Genomic DNA, 21,086 nt, shown 5'->3' on the forward strand with positions numbered 1-21,086 from the left:
AGCAATCACGGGCCCGCTGACCCCCTCCCCGCAAGCTCAGTTATTTCTCAGGAGGCTTCCTTCTGTGAGGCAACTCCCCGAACCCATGTGGCCGTAGGAGAAAAACCATACTGGGTTTTATTGCCCACTTTGCTCCCCCTTTGCAGGGTGGCTGGGGACCCTGGTGGCCTCTGGGCTGGGAACAATGCAGGGACAGACTGGGAAAAGCAAATGGCACTGGGATGCTGAGAGCTGGGGGTCGGTGCAGATGCATTTGCTGTGTCTTAGAGGTGCTGGGGCTGTAGGAGCTGCATCGTCTGGAGGGGATGGAGCATCCCAGGAGTGCGGGACCCAGCGGGGCAGAGGCGATCGGTGAAGGCAGAGCAGTGCTAATGTAGGGCTGTGTATAAATCACTGCTCACGAGACCAACCCTACCCCAAAAGAAAAGATACCGGCACTGCAAAGCACACGCAGCTGCTGCGCTGGTGACATCAAAATTGTTCCTTTAATCCGTCATTTTCCACAGGAGATTCTCTTTTTGCTTTTGCTTTAATTTTCCTTTTTCGCTCTTTTTTTTTCTCCGTGTGCATAAAATATCACTAATGACAAACCATGGTGCCCATGAGTGAGTGACAGCTGAAATAAGAGAAATGACTAATCGGGCCTCCTGAAGCCCTGTCGCATGGAGATTAAATGAGCCCTTTTTTCTTCCCCCCTCAATGAGAATCATGGGCATTTGAATAATAATATTATAGTCTCCATTAGGATGACAGTGGGGGAAAAAAATCGGCTCAGACCTGTGATTATTCCTTCAATCTAATAATTATTTAAATACCAGATAACTTCTTTCAGCCTAATTGAGGCCTTTCAGCTGCTTGGGTTTATATTGTGTCCCTGAATTTACTCTCTCTTTCACCTTGCGTTACTAATAGCTTCAGATTGCTTTTAAGGCCGTATTTTAAACTTGCTTCCAAAAAAAGAGGAAAAATTAGTGGTCAAATCGTATTAAGAATCAGAGTTAAAATTGCCCAATCTCCTGTTTCCCTGGTGTTTAACTCCCCAGCTGTACTCGGCCGTCCCCAAACTCCTCCGTCGGGCATGCAATGGGTTTCTGTTGATGTTTGATATCTGTATCGCTGAACACTGCTTAATCTGTGTCCTGCCCCCACATCTTGCCCCCCCCGGGTCGTGGGGACCCGGCAGGAGCCGCTGCCGTGGGGGTGACATGGAGCCGGGGATGGATCATCGTCCCCTGGCTCGTTTGGGTAGGATGTCAGTTCACAGCAATGCTCTGTCATCTTCAAATAATGTTTGAAAGCGCAGATTCTTCTTCCTGGATGATCTCTCTTGCCTTTGGCAGTGACTGTTCACAAATACTCTGCAAAACCTTCACTGTAAGGCACCGCGTAGAAGTTGGGCTTCAGCTGACAGCTCTGCTGCTCAACAGCTCCAGACTGGCTCTGGCTTTTGTACAGTTTCTGAGGGAAGACGTTGCTGGAAAAAGTACAAAACTGCTGTGGTCTAAGTGAAGAGCTTCTGTTGTCCCATACGTATATATGTATATAAAATCTAAATAATTAAATTTATTAATTTCTAGCTTGTTCCATTGCAAAGCAAGAAGAGAACAGTGCAACTTTTTAAAAATTGGAAAGCTGCCGAGCAGGAAAACTGTTGTGTGCTCAGCTTTACAGCAGAGCCTCCCCATTCTCTGCAGAATCTCTTTCACTTTCTGGACTTCCCTTGAACCAGAGCCCTCTGCCCCAGAAGCACCGCTTCTTCTCAGGGAATGAGAAACTGAGGTAGGCTTCGTTTTTGGTCTCCTGTTAGTGAGGGATGCTTTGGCCTTGGAGGAAAGCCCGTTTGTGCTGCCCAGGGCAGAGCCAGCTTTCTCTGTGCCCTTTGGTGCTGTGGCCACCAGCTCTGTGCCTCCCCCAAGGCAAGGGGAGTTGGGTTGCCGTGCCGGACCACTCGCCTGGGGCACCTCGGTGCTCAAGGTTTCTTGTGCGTTGATCCGGACACGCTCTGCTACTGACTCGGCCATTCCGCGGGACTCCCGTATCTGCAGCTCTCGTGCCACCTTTCCTGGGCTCCTCTCGAGCTCTTCCATGGCACAGGGCTCCCTGTGCGTTTACAAGAAGGCACCGCGCTGCCGGCGGGCATCTCCCTGTCAGTGACACACGCAGACTTCTCGGTGGCTCGAGCTGCGCTGCCACGTTATCCTAGAGCAAAGCTGCTCTGAGATCCCGGTGCCCGCCACGGGTCACCAGCAGCCCTCGCGTGGGTGGGCAGCGTGGAGAGCCTTCCTCCCAGCAGGTCCTCGGGAACGGTTTGATTTGTGCCCTTTTGAAAGATTCTAGATTCAGAGAATAGTTTGGGGATGTTCACTCAGAAATTTAATGAGAAGAACTGGGGAAGGTCACACTGGTGCTGTTGTGGCACGTTCGGGTCCACAGCACGGGCATCTGCTTTCTGCCACAATCATCCAAACAATAATAAGAATGCAGCAGTGTCTGCATCCTAGCTGGGAGAGAGAGAAACTGCTGCAGCCAAAGGTGGAAATTAAGAGACTGGAAATAAGAAGCAAGCAGCCGGGGAAATGTATCCCTGAGCAGAATGAGAAACCCATTACCGCTCTCTTTCTCCTGTCTTGTCAGTGACACAGAGACGTGCAGCCCAGGGACAGAGCTCCTTTGTCACCTTTCAGAAACACCCGTCTCCAGCTCCTGGCGTTAACAAGCCTAAAGAGCGGCCATTCGGTGACACTCGCTTATGAGCTCAGTGTAGGTTTTCAGCAGCATGAATTATTTTAAATACCAAAACGGAGATCAGCATCAATCAAATTGGTGGCTGCCCGCAGGTGAGGACAGCTGAGCGTGGGCTGTGCTAGGGAACAGCCTCCTGCGTTTGCACACAGGGCTGGGGAGGAGAGTCAAATCGGCAAAGAGTGCAAATTTCTCCCCAGTGTGTGTGCTCGGGGCTTACGTGGTGGTGGTGGGAGGTGAGGGGACTTCGGTGCAGAGAGGGCAGGTGGGATGGTGGCTCATCCTCAGCCTTTTCCCAGGGCTGGTGTGACCCTGCAGTGCTGTGAGGTGGTGGAGAACATCTCTCCCCCAGGCAAGCTGAAATGGTTTCTTTGATCGTCCAGCCTGGAGTGTGTAAGGAATGCATAATTTGGGATAAAGGAGAACTTTGTGATGGTTTTCTGAGTCCAGGCGGTCAGACACATCTGTGATGATGAGCAAGGCTGAGGTCAAGCCAGGAGCACAAGTCACAGTCAGGTCTGGAGATGATAACAAGGATGAGGCACAATCCAGTGACCTCCAGGCATGTCTGTGGTGACATGGGATGCACAGAGCCCCGGCGCAGGGATGACGGTGCCTGCCTTGTAGTGTTGTTCTGCTGGCCCCACGGCTCCTCTGACCCCTTCTGCTGAGCTGGGTCCTTGCTGCCTTGCAGGGTGCTCAGCTGGCACCGCTTCCAGCAGCTCAGTGGGAGCCTGAGGTGGTGCTGGAAGTCGGGCTGAGCTGGGAACTGAGCCAATACCTCCTGCGTGGGATGGTCCAAGCCGGACCCCCCCTTAGATGAGACAGACATGGAAATGCATGAGTTTGGCTTATCTTTAATGTTCATATTTTTGCTAGGGGAGCCTGCCACCTTAGCAGAGGTGCTAGGTGATGAGGTGGAGCAGGCAGAAGTTTGTAAGGGTCCTCTTCCACAGCTCCTGTGTCTGCCTGCGTGTGTGTGCTGTCCGGAAGGGCGGATGGAAAGCGCTGATGTAAACATGCCTCACGCAGCCGGAGCCTCTCGGAGGCGAGCGCCTGCTTCCTAAGGAAATTCCAGCCTGGTGATTCCTAATTCAGCCTGACAGCCACCCGTGCAAGTAGGGAGGATGGAGCCGGGGCCAGGGTTCAGCAGAGCTCCAGCCGTCCTTTGGGCCCGAATGAGGTCTAGGTGCTTTGGGAGCACCCACAAAAACAAAACAACCAACCAACATAGAAACCTGTCTGTCTTCCATGCCTCGTTTCCACATAGATTTTGGCGAGAGGTCTCCAGCTCGAGTCTTACCTTGCCTTGTCCATATGGGTGAAAACATATCAGTCGAAGGAGACTCTACTTCTGGCTGTTATCCCTAGAGCTATTGGGAAGGGCACATGGGCAATTTGGTTGGCATCGGGTCTTCTGGACCCAGTGTCCAAGCTGTCGCTTTATGTAGGTTTTAATCATCACCTGCAAGTTTTGTTAGGGCAGGAGATCTGTCCAAGGCTCCCAGTTTGGTAGTTTCTCCCCTGCGCAGATGCTGCTGGCAGTGTTTGGTTGCTGATCTAACCACATGTGTCTCCACTCCAGTGGCAGCTGCTTTTCAGCAGCAAAGTACCTTGTGGAGGCAGTGGGAAGTTTCTGCCTGAAGAGCACCTGCAGAGCCACTTCTGGCTCTGGGGAGGGGTGGAGAGGAGATGCTGGTGGCTTTGGTGTGTACATGCTCAATGAACTTGCCTGCATGAGACTTCTTCCTCAGGTTTCCAAATTAAATCATAGAGGATTTAAAGGTAGAAAACACCTCTTATTTCCTCTGTTGATTCCAACAACATGCCCTGCAGGAGACATCCTTTTAGCCAAGATTGCAGATTGATGGTTGGGTGTGTGAGCTGCAGGCTTTGTCTTGGGCTGAAGCTTATTATCCCCTCCCGTGGCTGAGCAGTGTACATTATAAACAGCTAAACCACATAACAAATTAACACACAGAGGCTGAACCAAGTGGCAAGACATCAGGCCTGAACTGTTTACCAATAAGTTAGGAGACCTGCTTAATTCTTGTTGGGCTTAGAGACGTCCTCACTTTATCTCAAGGACTGTGTAATTAGAAAGCCTCCTTTGAATTTTATCTGAAGGGCACACTGGATCTAATCCTTTGCTCTGTGTGTTTCTTTTCTTTCCCCAGAACCATGTGAGGGACATTGCTGGGGCACAGGACACGCGCGGAGAACACGAAGTTTGCCTTTCCCAGGATGGATCAGAGGAAGAACTGGCCTCGGGTACTGGACTCCGATGGCTGGTCGGTGGCTTTGCTCTGTCTCTTCCTGGCATCGCTCTCCAGAAATGTGTCCAGCAATGCCTTGTTCAGCACTTTCCACTCTGAGAACCGGGACTGGACGTTCAACCACCTGACTGTCCACCAAGGCACTGGAGCAGTCTACGTTGGAGCTATCAACAGGGTTTACAAGCTGTCGGGTAACCTGACCATTTTGGTGGCTCATAAAACTGGTCCTGAGGAGGACAATAAATCCTGCTACCCACCCCTCATCGTCCAGCCATGCAGCGAGATCCTTACTCTAACCAACAATGTCAACAAGCTGCTGATCATTGACTACTCTGAGAACCGGCTGCTGGCTTGTGGCAGCCTCTACCAGGGGGTCTGCAAGCTGCTGCGCCTGGATGACCTCTTCATCTTGGTAGAACCCTCGCACAAAAAGGAGCACTACCTCTCCAGCGTCAACAAGACGGGCACGATGTATGGCGTGATCGTGCGCTCGGAAGGTGAAGATGGGAAGCTCTTCATTGGCACAGCAGTGGATGGGAAGCAGGATTACTTCCCCACCCTCTCCAGCCGGAAACTTCCCCGGGACCCGGAGTCATCAGCAATGTTGGATTATGAGCTCCACAGTGACTTTGTCTCGTCCCTCATCAAAATCCCCTCAGATACCTTGGCCCTTGTTTCGCACTTCGACATCTTCTACATCTATGGTTTTGCCAGCGGCAACTTCGTCTATTTTTTGACTGTCCAGCCAGAGACCCCAGAGGGTGTCTCCATCAACTCTGCCAGTGATCTCTTTTACACGTCTCGCATCGTCCGTCTCTGCAAAGATGACCCCAAGTTCCACTCCTATGTCTCTCTGCCCTTTGGCTGTGTCAAGGGGGACACGGAGTACCGCCTCCTGCAAGCAGCGTACCTCTCCAAGCCAGGAGATGTGCTGGCCAAGTCCCTCAACATCACGGCCCAGGAGGATGTCCTCTTTGCCATTTTCTCCAAGGGACAGAAGCAGTACCATCAGCCACCCGATGACTCTGCGCTCTGCGCCTTCCCCATTCGCACCATCAACGCTCAGATCAAGGACCGCCTGCAGTCCTGCTACCAGGGGGAAGGCAACCTGGAGCTCAACTGGCTCCTGGGGAAAGACGTCCAGTGCACTAAAGCGGTAAGGATGCTCTGGCTGTTGGCCGTGGCAGCCCCCGAGAGCCGGTGTCAATGCCTGGGCCTATGGGGTACGAGCTTGCAGAACAGGATCAATCTTTTTGTGCCTCAGTTTTCCTAAACAGAGAACATCGCAGTCATCCTTTTCCCCTTTAATCCATGTTCTTGTCAGACGGTTGGTGATGACAATGAAAGGAAGGGGTAGTATTAAGGCAGATGAATAAAGGTGTGCAGCTTGCTGGAAGTCTTTGCTGTTCCCAACCCGCAGCCCTGGAAGCCGGAGGAAGGCTCTCGCCCTTCCCCGAGCAGGAGGGTGGTATCAACAAACTAACAAGATAAATACAGATGACAGTTGCATCCTTTGTATTTTTTATTCAGCTGATTTCTTTAATCTTGATTCACATGCAGATTGTTCCTGGGCTGACTTGAGAATCCCTGGGGCCTTCTTTTGCCAAGCATATTAAGTTTGGCTGCTGGGAAGAGATAAACGTGGGTTAAATGAAATGAAAGAAGGAAGGCAAAGAGAAGCTTGAGAGGTGGCTTGCGCAGGGGAGAGTCATCCCATTGCAGTTGCAGCTAGATGTGCCTGAGCATTTGGTAGCTAATGTCCCTTGTGGAAAATAAGTGGATTGGAGTCAGCATGATGGCGAGCGGCCACCCATGTCACCACCCCTCTGCCTATGCCACGTAGGAGTTCACTCCAGCAATCTCAGCTGATACAGCTTAATAATACTTAGCTGGGGGCAGAATGATTTTCCTTTACTCGTGGCAAGCGGTGTTCCAGGGAAAAGACAGCATCCGTATTTCCTGTGTTGTAGAAAGGAAACTGAGGCACAGCGAGGTGGCTTGTAGGAGAGCTCACAGCTGGGTGGTAGAAGGAGCAAGAGTGCATCTCTCTGCGTAGCACGCGGGTGTTTTAGGTTGCCAGAGCCCGTTCCCTGTGCAATCACCTGCCTTTCCAGGCAGACAGTCTGGTGCTTTCCACCAGCCCTGTGTTCGCGTGGGGAAGGTTTAACTCTGCTGTGGAGCTGGGCCATTTCTGCCAGAGGAAAGCAGCTGCTCCGGGCAGGAGCGAACAGCAGCATCCTCTCCTCTCCCACGGCGTGGGATGAGCCGTGCCCAGCCATCCTCTGGCTGGTGACTGACCTCAGCCTGTCCCACGCTGCGCACGGCAGCGCCAGCGCTGCTGCGAGCTGTTGGCAGCGGGACTTGTATGACCTTCAAGGGAAGCCTTTGCTGATGTGGGGGTGCTGAGCACCTTTCTGCTTATGCTACTCAGCACCTCTGGAAATGGGGCTGAGGGGAGGTGAAATGAGTGGAGGAGAGAGTCCCGGCACGGCCACGCAGCAGGGCTAAACCCATGGGAAACCTAGTTGATTTAGAAAACGAGTGGAAGTGTCTACTGGACTTAGGGTTCCTCCTCAGCCCTGTCCAAACACGTTTTGGAGCAGCTGCAGGGTGTCTCATCCTTGGGCAGCGAAGGGAACCATTGCAGAGGTGGCCAAAGCTGGGGGGGTCCTGGGGTGGGGAGTGTGTGGTGGTGGCTCCCACCCCGCTGTCAGCACCTCCTGCTCCCCTCCGCACGAGCCTGAGCGTGTGGGGCTGCCCCATGCTTCGCGTTTCGCTCACGGCTGCCCCAAACCTCGTCTTTTCCAGCCAGTCCCCATCGATGACAATTTCTGCGGGCTCGACATCAACCAGCCGCTGGGAGGCTCGACACCGGTGGATGGCGTGACGCTCTTCACCTCGAGCCGGGACCGGATGACTTCTGTTGCTTCCTACGTCTACAACGGCTACAGCGTGGTGTTCGTGGGGACTAAGACTGGCAAGCTGAAGAAGGTAAGCTTATTTCTGTGGCTTCAGAGAGGCAGGATCCGTTTTTCTTCTGTCTTGGGAGATTCTGATGCATGTAGCTGCTGCAGTGTCTTACAGATGTTTCCTAGCGTGAAACCGGGAGCCAGTCAGGAGCAAAAATCACAGGGTTTGGGTCACAGAGAGCTTTGCTTTGGTGAGGCGAACTTCATACATCAGCACCGTTAGTACAGAGTGGCGTTGCTGCAGTTTCTTTTGAAGCAGAGAAGTACCAAGCCTTGGGAAAGGTACAGTGGAAATTGCTGCAGCGTGATTCCTGGATAAGGGACCAAATGAGGCCACACAGTTCCCATCACTCTGCGGCATTACAGCTCCAGAGCATCCCCTTGCATGGGCTGAGGGCACCTTCCTCCGCTTCCAGCCAGCGACTTCTTAAGCAGCAGGGTAATACAGGTCTCGGCACCATGCCAGCTCTTGCATGGACTGCCTGCCTGTATATTACAGCATTACCCCGTTGTTTGTCTGGGTTTTTTGCGTTTTATCATTCAGTGAACTATGGCGTGTGTGTTTGTGGGGCTGATGCGGAAATTATCAGGGCAATAATGCGCCAGTCTGATTAGAGAAAAGTGAGGAGCTGGCTTGCAATTTCTGAGTACGAGTGAGCCTCAGCAAGCTGTATCCAAGGTCTCGGATCTTTCCTTCTTTTTGACATGCTGATGGAAATCTTGCAATAGTTTTGAGTTGTTTCCCAGCAATCCTTCTGCAACTTGTGTAGAAGACCGTGAGTTAGAAAGCTTTCAGTGATGGCAAAATCGCTGATGGTGGTAGGATGTTTGGTCATGGAGAGATAGGAATGGGTTAACTTGGCTGCTTTTGGAAAGTAAGCCTCAGGGCAAAGTCCTGCTGCTCTCTGCCTCTTACCTCCTGCTCTTCCCTCTGACAGTTGGATGATTGATCAGTCCTGGAAGATAACATTCCTCACCCTCTGCATCACAAATGCTCAGGCTAGTTGCCCAGGGCAAAGAGATGCTCCTGCTGGTTTCTTCCACCAGCACAGGGGGTGGCAGGGCTCCTGTGAGTTTTAGGATTTTGAAGTCCAACTGGGATTTCCTTGCTGAACTGCTCTTCAGTCAGTGGCTGGTCAGGCCCAGACAGACGTCTGTTGTGTGGTCCTCACTAGTCCTCTCTCTGGAGTTCCATATTTAAAATGAATGTGGAAATGGCCTTGGGGTGTGTAGGCAGAGGGGAATCCCAGCTTGCTGGTCTTGAGGGTTGGAGCTGCAGCTGGAAGCCAGCTCATCAGTGGGTGCAGAAGTCTGATCCAGCTCCAGCAAAACCAGCCTTAGAGATGCTGCTCTGGAAAGCCGAGATCCTTCAAATTAACCTAAAATATAAACGACAGCATTGGGTGAACCTGCTAAATGCAGACCCTGCTTCTTCGTACCAGGGAAAGAGTTAACAAATGTAATCAACAGCAGGCTGTTAATTTTTTGTGTCCTTAAGCAGCAGGGAATTTCTTCCTCATCTATCCAGGAAGATACAAGGACAGGCAGATACTACACTTGAATGTCTGCATCATTTTAATTACATCAGTTCATTAATATTCATTCAGCACTTTACAAGTGCTGAGTAGTAGTAAATTAGGTGCCTCCCTGGTGCCTCTCCAGTGTCAGTGGGGCAATTTTGAACGTGGGGGAGAGTGGGCTTGTAAGCGGAGCCCCTCTCCTCCCTGCCCGCCCCCCGCCCCCGCCGTGGCACACGGGAGCGCCAGGATTTTTCTAGCTAGATGGATGGAAGAGGCACCCTCAGCGTATTGCAAATGCATGTGCTAGCAAGCTGCAAGCCAGCCATGCTGCCTGGTACTTGCTGTTTGCAGTGGTTTGGGCGGGTTAGGGGAGGCGCTTCATTTAGAGGCAGTTAAGGCAAACAGCTTGTGCCTGCACACTAGGTATTTACTGTCCCGTCCCATGAATTATGTAGGATTATAGAAGAAGCGGTCTCTCCAGCAAGGTTTAATTCCTTCTGCTATTCTACATTGAACGCCTACCTTTTTGATGCAAAGTTAATCTATTCATGCACATCCACTCCACTGTCCGGAGGGAGGGCTGCAGGAATCCTTCACCTGTTGTTTGAGGCAGTGGTAACCAGGCACTAAGAAAACTGGTTTGTCTCTTGAGCAAATTCATTCTAGGCATTCACTACAGTCAGCCCTTCATGGCATCTGCCAAGCACCCTTATTTAACATGTATCAGAGTTGTCTGCAGTTGATGACACTCATGCCTCCTGTTATCATTAGCTGGAGCGATCACTGTCCCGTCCTCTGCAGCATGGGGCTTAGGATGATGTTGTTCTTTATCTTGCAGTCCTGTCCACACCTTTAATAAATCTTTCCTCATTTGGCATGTGGGATTATCTTCTACATGGCCTAAGAGAGGCCACGAGAAGCATAGGAAGCAGCTTTGCATTGAACTGTGGGACTCTTGGGACTCTCACTGCAGAGGAGGCGTTGCAGACGTGGTGGGAAGTTGTCTCCAGTTTTTGTGCGTGTTCCAAGACCAGACATGTCTCGAAGTCAGCAAGTGCTCTGGATGCTCAGGACTGTAAACGTTTCCATATTGCTTCTTCCCCATATGTGAAATGAAGCTGGTAAAAATGTACGCACCTCTGTAAGTGCCAGAGATTTACAGATAGATGCCTTATCTCCTCCAGCTCACCACCTTGCATATCTACCTACACGATTAATATCTGAAAGCTACGTCACACCTATTCCCTCTCCCCTAGTCCTTGATTTACTTTGGAAACAAGCTGGTGGCTCAGTCTGGGGTTTCTAAGATGCTTTTGTGTAGCTGGAGGAAAGAAGTCAGGGAGCCAGCTCTGAAATCTTTCAAATTTGTCTGTGCTTCCCCAGTGAGAATTCATTACCGAAAATGCTGTGTTATCTCACTGATGTCCTTCTTCCCATTAGCTATTCACCTAACTGCCTTGTGCGAGTTCCCTAGGAGAGCGGCTGCAGCTGCTTCAGCCTTTCTCCTCCGAAGAAGCTGAATGCTGAAGGTCCCCAAGCCCCTGCCTGCCCCGACACCCCTCCCTGCACGCTTCGGTACGGCCTCGTGTTGTCTGGCTCTGGCTCTGGCTCTACCCCTTTCTCTCTTTCCTGGGTGCATTTGATGTCCCTTTCTGCTCCTTTCAGCAGCCAGCACTGGCCGACGCGTAAAGGAAGGAGAGAAGTTTTCTGTCTGCTCGGGAGCAGCGCAGAGCCCTGTGGCAAGGCTGGCAGCTTTCCCAGGTTGAGCTCGCCGCTGGCTCTGCAGGTTTCGGAGCCCCGCGGGGTCCAGCCGACGTGGGCAGCCCGGGCAGGTCGCCCGCGGATTCCGCACAGCCTGGCTGCGAGTTTGGCGTAGCCGTGCTGCACCAGAGGGGTGTTCGTACCAGAGCTGCTGACAAATAAGTCAATAATATCAGATAAGTCAATTGACGATGAACTTGGCATCTTTCCTGCAGGGTACCAGAGCATTTCCAGGGGTCAGGGTTTCGGTTCAGGGCGGAGGGTGTGCTCGTACCTGCTGGGCAGCTGCTCCTCGCACAGCCGGTGATAGGGGTTTGTGCTTCGTCCGTCCTCGGTACCCATTGAAGGCAGAAGGATGAACTGATGTGTCTATTCTCCATTAAAGCCAAGTGCTGACGGAGGAATTTTCCGGCCAGCCCGCTGCCTCTCGTTGCAACCCGCCGGTACGGGGGCATGCCTCGGGCCGGGGTCTCGCTGTGCGCTCGGTGCTCGTACCGTACGAAATGGCTGCAGCCCCGTGATGCTCCCCGCCTGCTGCCTGGCAGCTCGCTGGTGTTGAGAACTACTGTTCCTCGGCAGTTTTCTCTAAGTGGGTGAAAAGCAAACGTGCTGATGGTGCTGTGACCTTTCGGATAAAGCACAGGTACGTGGGATGCGGTTCTCCCTGCACCTTGGTGGTCCAGCTCTCCTTCCAAAGTGTCTGAGCTTTGTGGCAGGGGATGCAAGGGGGAAGGGGATCATGTATGAGAGATAATCATTCAGATTTGTGGATTCCTGCAATAAAACAATTTTCATCGAGCAAAATTAAGAGAGACATTAATGCAACAGTTAACAGCAACTAACTGCTGGGGGGAGGTGTGTTGGCTTGCTTGTTCTGTTTATGGGCTTCATACAATTCCATCAATATTGATGTATGATGCCTTTGATTTTGACACTAATCATTGCTATGAATTAAATTTGCAGCCATATAATTAGGACTGCTATTAATAGGGCCTCAAGCTAAGCACTGCTGTGCTAGTTGTCTTTTTCCTGATGGAAAACGGCATCCACGGAACTCAGCTAATGTGGTTTGCCTGGTAGATGCTGAGACTGATGTGAAAATTATACTTGCTATATTTAGAGGGGCTCCTCTGAAAAAGCAGATGTATGGGAAGGGTCTGACTCGGAGGTTTCCCAAGAACTGTACTAGAGTTGCCCTTCAACTTGCCAGCAGTTTTCTGCTCTTCTATTAAGATATATAGACTTAGTTGGAGAGAGAAGGATTTCAGGAAGAAAAGAGTAACCCTCAGTTTGAAAGGCTGCTATTGCAAGCCTTGTTTCCATTTCATCTCCCCTTCCTTGTCCAAATCTTTCCATTTATTTCTTCTACCCAATGCTGTTTCAACTCTCTCTGTCCCTGTGCATGCCTGGTTTCATCTCATCAGGCTGAGCACAGTGGCTGGGATAGCAGCATGGCTCACCACTAAAAATCAATCTTGTATTTCATCCCAAGAGGTCTGTTTCTTATTAGATCTAATAAATCAGTGAAGTGCCCTTCATTCAGCTTGTCAATGGAGGACATTGTTTGTGATCAAGAATAAATAAATGTCTCTTCTATGTCTGACAGTGCACTGTCTATGTATTATTTTACCATCATGCTGTTTATGCCTGCTGTAGGAAAAATCCAGGTCCTGCAGCGGCAGTCTGCAACCTTGCCATCCCTTGCCTACGTTCAGATGAGCTGGGTATGCTCCTGGGTGGCACGTGCGATGGCTCCCAGGGAAAAGCAGTAATGGTGATGTTGTACCTGGTTTTCATCCGGCCCGGAGTCACTCCAGTGGTGATGAGGCTTTGATCGGTGTGCTTGAAGATGTTTGGAGATGTGGGGCATGCTTCTCGGTGCTGGCGTATTAGAGCTATCCAGGCTAGGTCTGACGGCCGGGCTCTGCATCCAGGAGTTCCTTCTATAAAGGAAACTGAAAGTGCTCTGCGTTGTCTTCAGTGCAAACTTTGGTGCTACAGGCAAGAACCCGGGTTTGGTTATTTCAAATGCCCTGAGGTGAAGGATTCACACCCAATCCTCCTGGATAGATGGGCATCAGACATTGTTCTGTACTCCTGTAAGCTGTCCCAATGGCAGCTGTGCTGTACATGGTTTGGAAACAATTCTGGCATGCAAGGTCACCTGTGAAGAGCTGCTTGGGATCTGTCTGGAGAAGTGCTACAGAAAAATACGTAGTGCTGCAACTAGTTTTCATGTTTGGAAACACATTCCTGTTTATCTGTTGAATGCCTGAATACATGGTGCGTAATGTCTGTCCTTGCTTTCAATGAAGGCAAACCTCCACTTTTGCAAGGGACAGTGATAACTGATTGGATTACGCAGTCAGGGGAAAGGCGAACTTTAAGTGTGTTGTTACGTCTTGGTACGTGATAGTTTTATTCAGCTTGGCTGATTTAATTTGTTCCATTAGTGGGAATAAAATAGGTCTTTCACAATGAAATATACGTCCGAACCTGTCCTTATCTGACTTCATTCTGTGGATGGTTATCTCATCCTTTTAATTTATCCTTAATTATCGCCCCCGCACGCATTCCATAGCACTTTAGGAAAAAGTCAGTTGCATCAGTGTGTAGACAAGCCAAGAGGACATCAGGCTGTTATTGAACAGATGAGGATCATCCGTTTGCAGATGCCTTCCAAAGGAGATGCCTAGTTTCAGCTGTAGGTCGGAAGGTCAGGAGCTTTGCTGACTTGGTGATCAATCCATTACCTTTGGACCACAGCCCTCTGTCCCAGCAAAGGTGTAAAATGGCAGATGATTCTTGCTTGACTGAAGAAGTTGTTTAATTGAAAGGTCTGAGAAACAGGTCTCTTTCTTGCCCGAGGACGTGAAATAAGGGGGTATTTATTTGGTACCGTATTGCTGGTGATTTGCTCTGGTGTAGTCAGAGAAACTGGGATTCTTTTTCTCCCTAAACAAGGATTTTCCATCCTTAGACAGTAATTCCCCTTTGCTTCCATCTCTGCAAAAAGGGTGCTGACAAACTGTGACCCCAGAAATGTGTCCCCAAAATGCCTGATGGTCCCTAAACATTTGTTATTGTTAGCAGCCAGAAGTTGGAGTCTTACTTGTTAATTGGAATTTGTGCAAGGGAGTATGAAAAGTGACCGAAGCCAAAGGAGAGCACTATCATGCATGTCTCACGGGAAGAGCTGCCAAGTCCCTCTGGACTCTGGGTTTGAGCAGTTCAGGAATGTCCCTGCCACCTCTTAAAGGCATGAAATTGGCCGCCTCTTCTCCCAACATTACTTCTCTAGTTCTGTTATCTGTTGCCTGGCAGAGCAAGTAAAATAAGAAAAAAAGAGAAGTTGGGATGTATTTTTATAGCTGCTGGAGAGCTAAGGGGCAGCTGTTCAGGAAATGCTATGTATGTGAAATCGAGCCAGGTGGGCTCAGAGTCTGCTTTAATCTGTTTCTTGGCTCATGAGATGGCAATGACTCTGGTTCTTACGCAGGTTCAGGGACCTTGAAAAATCAGCTTGAAATTTTTGAGTGCAACAATTACATTTTATTCGTTTCTAAACGAAGTGGAGCTAGTAAAGGCTGCAAGTGGCTGGACAGCCTTATGCATGAAAACCAGCCTGCCTCAGAGATCATAGCCTGCTTTGGGTTGGAAGGGACCTTCCAAGGTCGTCTAGTCCAGCCCCCTGCAATGAGCAGGGACATCTTCAACTAGATCAGGTTGCTCAGAGCCCCGTCCAACCTGACCTTGGATGTTTCCAGGGATGGGGCATCGACCACCTCTGTGGGCAACCTGTGCCAGTGTTTTACCACCCTCGTAAAAAATTTCTTCCTTATTTCTAGTCTCAATCTCCCCTCTTAGTTTAAAACCATTTCCCCGTGTCCTATCACAACAGGCCCTACTAAAAAGTCTGTCCCCATCTTTCTTATAAACCCCCTTTAAGTATTGAAAGGCTGCGATAAGGTGTTCCCGGAGCCTTCTCTTCTCCAGGCTGAACAACCCCAACTCTCTCAGCCTGTCCTCGCAGGAGAGGTGTTCCAGCCCTCTGATCATCTTTGTGGCCTCCTCTGGACCCGCTCCAACAGGTTCTTGTCTCTCCTGTGCCGAGGACCCCCGAGCTGGATGCAGGACTGCAGGGGGGTCTCACCAGAGCGGAGCAGAGGGGCAGAATCCCCTCCCTCGACATCCTGCCCGCGCTGCTTTGGATGCAGCCCAGGATACGGTCGGCTTTCTGGGCTGTGAGGGCACGTTGCTGGCTCCTGTCCAGCTTTCCATCCACTGGTACCCCCAAGTCCTTCTTCGCAAGGCTCACCAGAGATCTCACCAGCTGGACCAGCAGCAACCAGCACCCCGCAGGCAAGGGGCTCCGCATGCTGAAAGGGGTTTCTCTTGAAGAGCTCTTTGTGTCAATTGATCTCTGGGGTTTGGTCCTGGCACTCCCTCTCAAATGCTCTTACTGATTGTCTTAAACATCACAAGTGTAGGACCAGTTCTGCCGGCGATGTCCGCGGGAGGTTTCCTGCCCTTGGGAAAGGAGCAGGAGGATCCCGTGGCTCCACGCGCCGCGGGGCTTCCCTGCAGCTTCTGCCTCCTGCTCCCACGCTGCCCTCAGCACTGGTGGGGTCCCAGAGGTTTGACATGAAGTCTCTGTCGGTGCCTCCCTTAGGTGCACACGACCTTCAACCAGAAAAATGGCTCAAGTCTCACTTTTCCCAGTGCTCTTGAGGTTTTTATGCAGGCAGGAATAAAGCGTGGAGCAGCACTTGTGAGGGTAAAGGGAGTTTTAGGTGCATCAGTCCATGTACTTTGGGACTAGTTACCAGAGTAACTATTGGGAAGTAGTTACCAAAAAAGGGTGTTTTTCCCCCTCGTGCACATAAGGTTGGGGTTTTTTTCTTTTCTTTAACATATTTAGAAGCTAATTAATCCCCACACCTTTTATAAGAAGAGGTATTGTCTCCTTTATGAGTATGAAGTGAGGCAGAAGTTATTCCTCCTCCGTTTCATGCTAGAAGCAGAGCTACATTTTTATCTAGTTCAATAATGCATTTCTTCTCGAAGTAATCTTGGTGAAAAGTATCAGGAAATACCAAACTATTTTGTGAATTCATGTTAGTTTTTCTGACTGTTCCCTGCTTTCCTCTGAGTATAAAACTGAAGAAGTTGCTGTGTTCTGGATGTTGTTTGTTTTTTGGGGGGTAGGGCAATGTTAGACTCCTGCCTTTCTATTCATGAGTCAAGAAGTTCATGCTTTCTTTACTATATATATTTTTTTCTGCAGGCTTTTAAAATCCTCAGAGGTCAAAATAACATGGGTTTTGGTCCATTTGTAAGATCTTAAATCCCTGGGTGGCAAGAAATACTGTGAGAAGACCATGCTGTGTTGCTTCTATAAATGCCTCCTTGAGGCAAAAAAAGGAATGTGAAAAACACAAACGTGCCGGGAGACGGGGGAATCTGCAGGAGGAGTCCTGTGCAGTGCCACGGCCCCTGAGCTGCCGCCGCTGCTGCAAAAAAGGTTGGGATTTGGGGACAGTCAGGGAGTGAAATGCTATGCAAAAGCAGTACTGCCATGGTTTGTGCTGAGACTTGCTCTTAGGCTTTCCCTTGTGCATCTGACTGATGCTGCCTTTAATATTTCCTCAATCCCACAATCAAGTTTACTACCCATTGTTGTTACGGTTGCTTTTTGCTGCCGGCCAGGGCAATGACAGCGTTAGCGGGGCTGTAAAATACTGCATGGTTTGCGAAGGCAAATCCATCACCTGAACGTCTGCCCGATATTTATGGATGTGCCAGGCAGGCATGGATTGGATGCGGCCAGTCTCTATATTAGCATTAGTCCATTACGCCTGTTATGATGCATAGTGTCCCCACCTCCCCCTGCCTTTTATTACCCTCTTTTCATTTCTGCAGAGATGCATGGACAGGCAGATGCCTACATTTCTCAGGCCTTCGGGGAGCTCTTTGCAGGCAGCCCAGCCTGAGCAATAAAGGAGGGAGATAAACCCCTGCCCGCCGTAGGGAGCTCTTGGGCTGGGGACTGCAGCACCCAGGGGAATTTTGCGCCAGAGACGTTCCCCAGGGTCTGTGGTGGGGCCAGAGACTTTCCTGGCTGCGACTTGAGCAAAAAGAATGAAACACTAAGTCTAAATGTGACTGCTGCTTATTGCCGGCAATGGTAGCAACTCCTAGCACTCCTCCCAGCCAGCCCCCTGCATGTACGCTGTCTGAGGGTCCGACACCTTCAGTCCTTCCGTGCATTTAGGTTTTGGTTGTGGGGTTTTTTCCCCCCACTGTCAACAGTAGGTTGGAAGATTATGGTCATTCATTAGGTGTGTCTCCAAGAGATCTCAGATGATGCTAATCGGGCAGGGAGGGAGCCACATCTAGTGGCTGGGGGAGAGAGACGTGGTGGCACTGTGAGGGTAAGGATGCTTGCATTCTTCTCATGTTAGCCACTAGTTTTATGGAGCTGACATTGAATATGTTACTCAAGCTTGCAATTTTCTGCTCTGTAACTTGAATTTGCACATGGTGATTTACACCCCGGTATGCGGCTGTATCCCACCTGGGACTTGGTGAGCCCTAAGGACACAGAAAGGGATCTGCAGTCTGGGCACAGAAAGGTCTGGCCTGGGACCGAGGAGACATGGCAGCGATTCCCATCTGTCAGGCAGTTCTCCCTTACGGGCAGGTTTCCCTGTGTCTCCATTTCCCTGTCTATAAAATTATAAACCTTTTCCCAGCCTTGTGCCCTGGGACCTGCTGCCAGCCTCGAGGTGCTGCCGCACTGCAAACGCCGTCCCATGCCACCGAAAGAAGGGGACGATGGCTGGCGGGGCCGAAGCTGCTGCCTGAAAGCTGTCAGCCCCGTGGGGTTTGCACGGGGCTTTGCATCGCGCTGCCGGTCGGTGCTGAGCTGAGGGCAGCTGCCACCAGCTACTGCTGGTCCGTACTGGGCAGCCTGCTGGGACCAGTGGAGGAATAATTGGCTGAGCAAGGGTTTAAGAAGCTCCGACACATGCATGCAAACAGGAGAGTGCAGGCAGCAGCACGGGCAGGCTTGGAATAATTAGTAAGTGGCTTCAGCAGCATTTGTCCCGTCATGCCCTGTCTGCGCCTCAGCCGAGGACCCTGTCACCTTTCCCAGTTGTTCCTTCTCCCTTGGTTACATGTCTTTGCATCAAATAGATACATGTAGATGAAAGTGATGTGCATTTAAAATGAATGTACACATCATACAGCCTAGCTATTATACAGTGTGGGATTTTTTTGTGGTACGCTGCTAAATTATTTATTGTGTGCTGGGCTTTAATCTCATAAACCTGCCTGCAGGCCTTACGCAAACCAGCCTGAGCATCCTCTAAAGCGCGGAAGTCAGGCAGCACAAAGCGCTGCCATGACTGTAGGTGGTAATTGTTTGTCTTGCTTCGGCCTCTTCCTCCCCCTCATCAGCTCGTTAAAAGCAGTGGGACCTGTTAAGTTGGTCATTGCCACTAACTTAGAGAGTGATTTGCATTTGCTGCTGGGAGAGGATGCCAATCCTGAGATCCCCGTTAGTCGGAAAGAACAAGAGTTGGTCCCTTGAGCTGCTCAAAGTAAAAAGGGTGAGAAGAGACACTGGGGTAAAACAAGGTCTTTCAAATGAACAGCGCTGCGCCTCCAGCTGGGAGCACTCACCTTCCCCAGCGGCTGGGAGGGTTCGCAGACTCCAGCCTCGCAGCTCTGAGTTAACATTTGGCTGACTAATGCGATGTTTGCTTTTGCTAGTCATCCTGCAGCCAGTGGCTTATTAGTGGAAAAACAGAGCATCCTTTTGCCTGCTTTCAGTTCCGAGTTCCTTTGATGCTTTTTGCCTGATGCTCTTAAAGCTTCCCACTCTGAGAGACTTTGTACCACAAATGCAAGTGAGCACGCAGAAGTGAGGGGGCTATCCTGGTCTTATATGCTTAAATTAGTGAATAGCAGAGTTGGAATAAAACCAGAGTCCTCTCCTCCCATCTTCTCCTTTCCTTTGGCTCTCAGACCAATTGCACCTCTTGAGGTATATTTGGGCTAAATCATTCTGTAGAGCTTTGAAGCCAAAGGACAGCAGGCTGACCCTCTCTGGTTTTCTTTTCATGCTTTCTTTGTGCAGAGCCTTTCACACTGGGAACTTGGTCTTGTTATTGAGAAATAAATAATTAGAATAGTCTGGAAGGTAAAGGTTGAGGGACAGGTGTAGTGGAAGAGAGACAGAGAAGTCTGAAAGATGGGCAGGCTGCTTTCTGCCTGCAGTTTTCCTGCCAGGAAAGGGGATAACATCACTTTCTACCTTTTCAGGGTGTTTGTCTGAAAATTACTTTGTAATCCAAAATGCAAAGACAACAAGATAAATACTGAGCTTCACTGTTAGTAATCAAGTGATAAATATGTTTAAATGCCCTGTATTTTGGAACAAAATACATCCCTCTGCACAGGGCACAGCTAATATTCGCCCTTGATTTTTACAAGGCTGCCAGCTTTAACGGAGCGCTGGCATGCCAGGCTGCAGGCACGGGACTAACGGTGAGACAGTCGCTGTGCCACCGTTTTCCCAGCACTGGCACCACACTGGTGTTTCAGTCGTGCTGCTGTTCCTCTGAGGAGCTGTTGGAGAGTTTCTTGTAGCCTTTTTGTTTTCTGCTGGAGCTGTGTCCTGGAGCTTGCACTTATTAGTTAAAAGCTAGAGTGGAAATTCCCTCGGCTTGCTTCAGCCCAGCTGCTGCGAGAGCTGACCCCATGTTTTCAGCACTTTTCCCATTGAACTGGTAGAAAATTTAATCAAGGGACAACAGACGTCGTCTCCCGTTTCCCTGCTGCTTGTTAAACTCGGCAAGTGGGATGCTGCTGTGTGGGGAAGGGGCTGAGGGCCCTGAGCTCCTTTTCTTACTCCATGAAGCTGTTTAGGAGCACGACTGGGGACTTACCAGCTGTAAACTCCAAAGACTTAACTGTGGACTTATTTTCAGCAGTTTGGACTGGATTTACCCCTCCCTGCAAGAGTGAAGCACTGACCTTTAGAAAAGCTGTGAGGCTTAAATGATTACAGTGTGGTCAGAGAGGAAGGTATCCACCGAACTAATAAAAGCAAAGTGTTCAATATTGGTAGCTGAGAGAGCAATCAAATCCTCCGTGTACAGGGGAAACCCTATTGCCACTGGTGGGGTTTGACTGGTGTTAGGCTGATACCAGCAGCTTCAGAGTCTGGATTGCCATGGAAATGCAGCAGCAACGGCTGCAGAAACTGTGTGCAGATACAGGGCAAACAGCACAGAATGCCAGTTATGGGGTGGGAGAATAGTGGCTCAATATTTGTTTGAGAAAACAAACAAGCTTATATGTTTTTCAAGTGTGCTGCATCGAGACTGGGCTTGTTAAGAAACCTGTGATCAGAGGCACCAGGCAGCCCAGGTTCAGCAGGATCAATGTGTTATTCCTCGAGGAGCATTAAAGAACAGCCAATGCCTTCTGGAAAATGTTGATAAAGCTCTCTTTTTAGAATCATTTCTGCTTCTCTAGCACAAATGTACTATTTCTTGTTTGTATGTATTGCTTTCTTCATTCACTCTTTTATTATTAGGGACATTTACATGAAAACAGCGTTTTTTGCTCTCGCAGCATATTCTCCAATTGCAGCTGCACTTCCTCAGCCAGAGATCTCTACCTTCCCTCGGAATGGGGCTGCCCTCTCTCCTGGGTGCGATTGCAGCAGCACTGGCTCAGGGACACACATTTGGGGACAGCTCATCTCCAAGTGAGGCAGCCGCTGTGTCCCCATGCTCTGGAGA

At 50.2% G+C, this 21,086-nt stretch overlaps 1 protein-coding gene across 3 annotated transcripts in view; it reads left to right on the plus strand.

Moving 5' to 3' along the window:
* PLXNA2 (plexin A2) overlaps positions 1-21,086 on the plus strand; it is a 190,380-nt gene that overhangs the window by 25,529 nt on the left and 143,765 nt on the right. For all 3 annotated transcript variants that reach the window (XM_075054722.1, XM_075054721.1, XM_075054723.1), the window contains 2 exons: positions 4,920-6,174; positions 7,827-8,009. In XM_075054722.1, the coding sequence (XP_074910823.1) occupies positions 4,987-6,174; positions 7,827-8,009 (1,371 nt within the window). In that variant the 5' untranslated portion in view covers positions 4,920-4,986. The remainder of the gene's footprint in view (positions 1-4,919; positions 6,175-7,826; positions 8,010-21,086) is intronic.

The sequence above is a fragment of the Buteo buteo genome, chromosome 23, assembly GCF_964188355.1.
Source record: "Buteo buteo chromosome 23, bButBut1.hap1.1, whole genome shotgun sequence".
In the NCBI taxonomy this organism is placed as follows: Eukaryota; Metazoa; Chordata; class Aves; order Accipitriformes; family Accipitridae; genus Buteo; species Buteo buteo.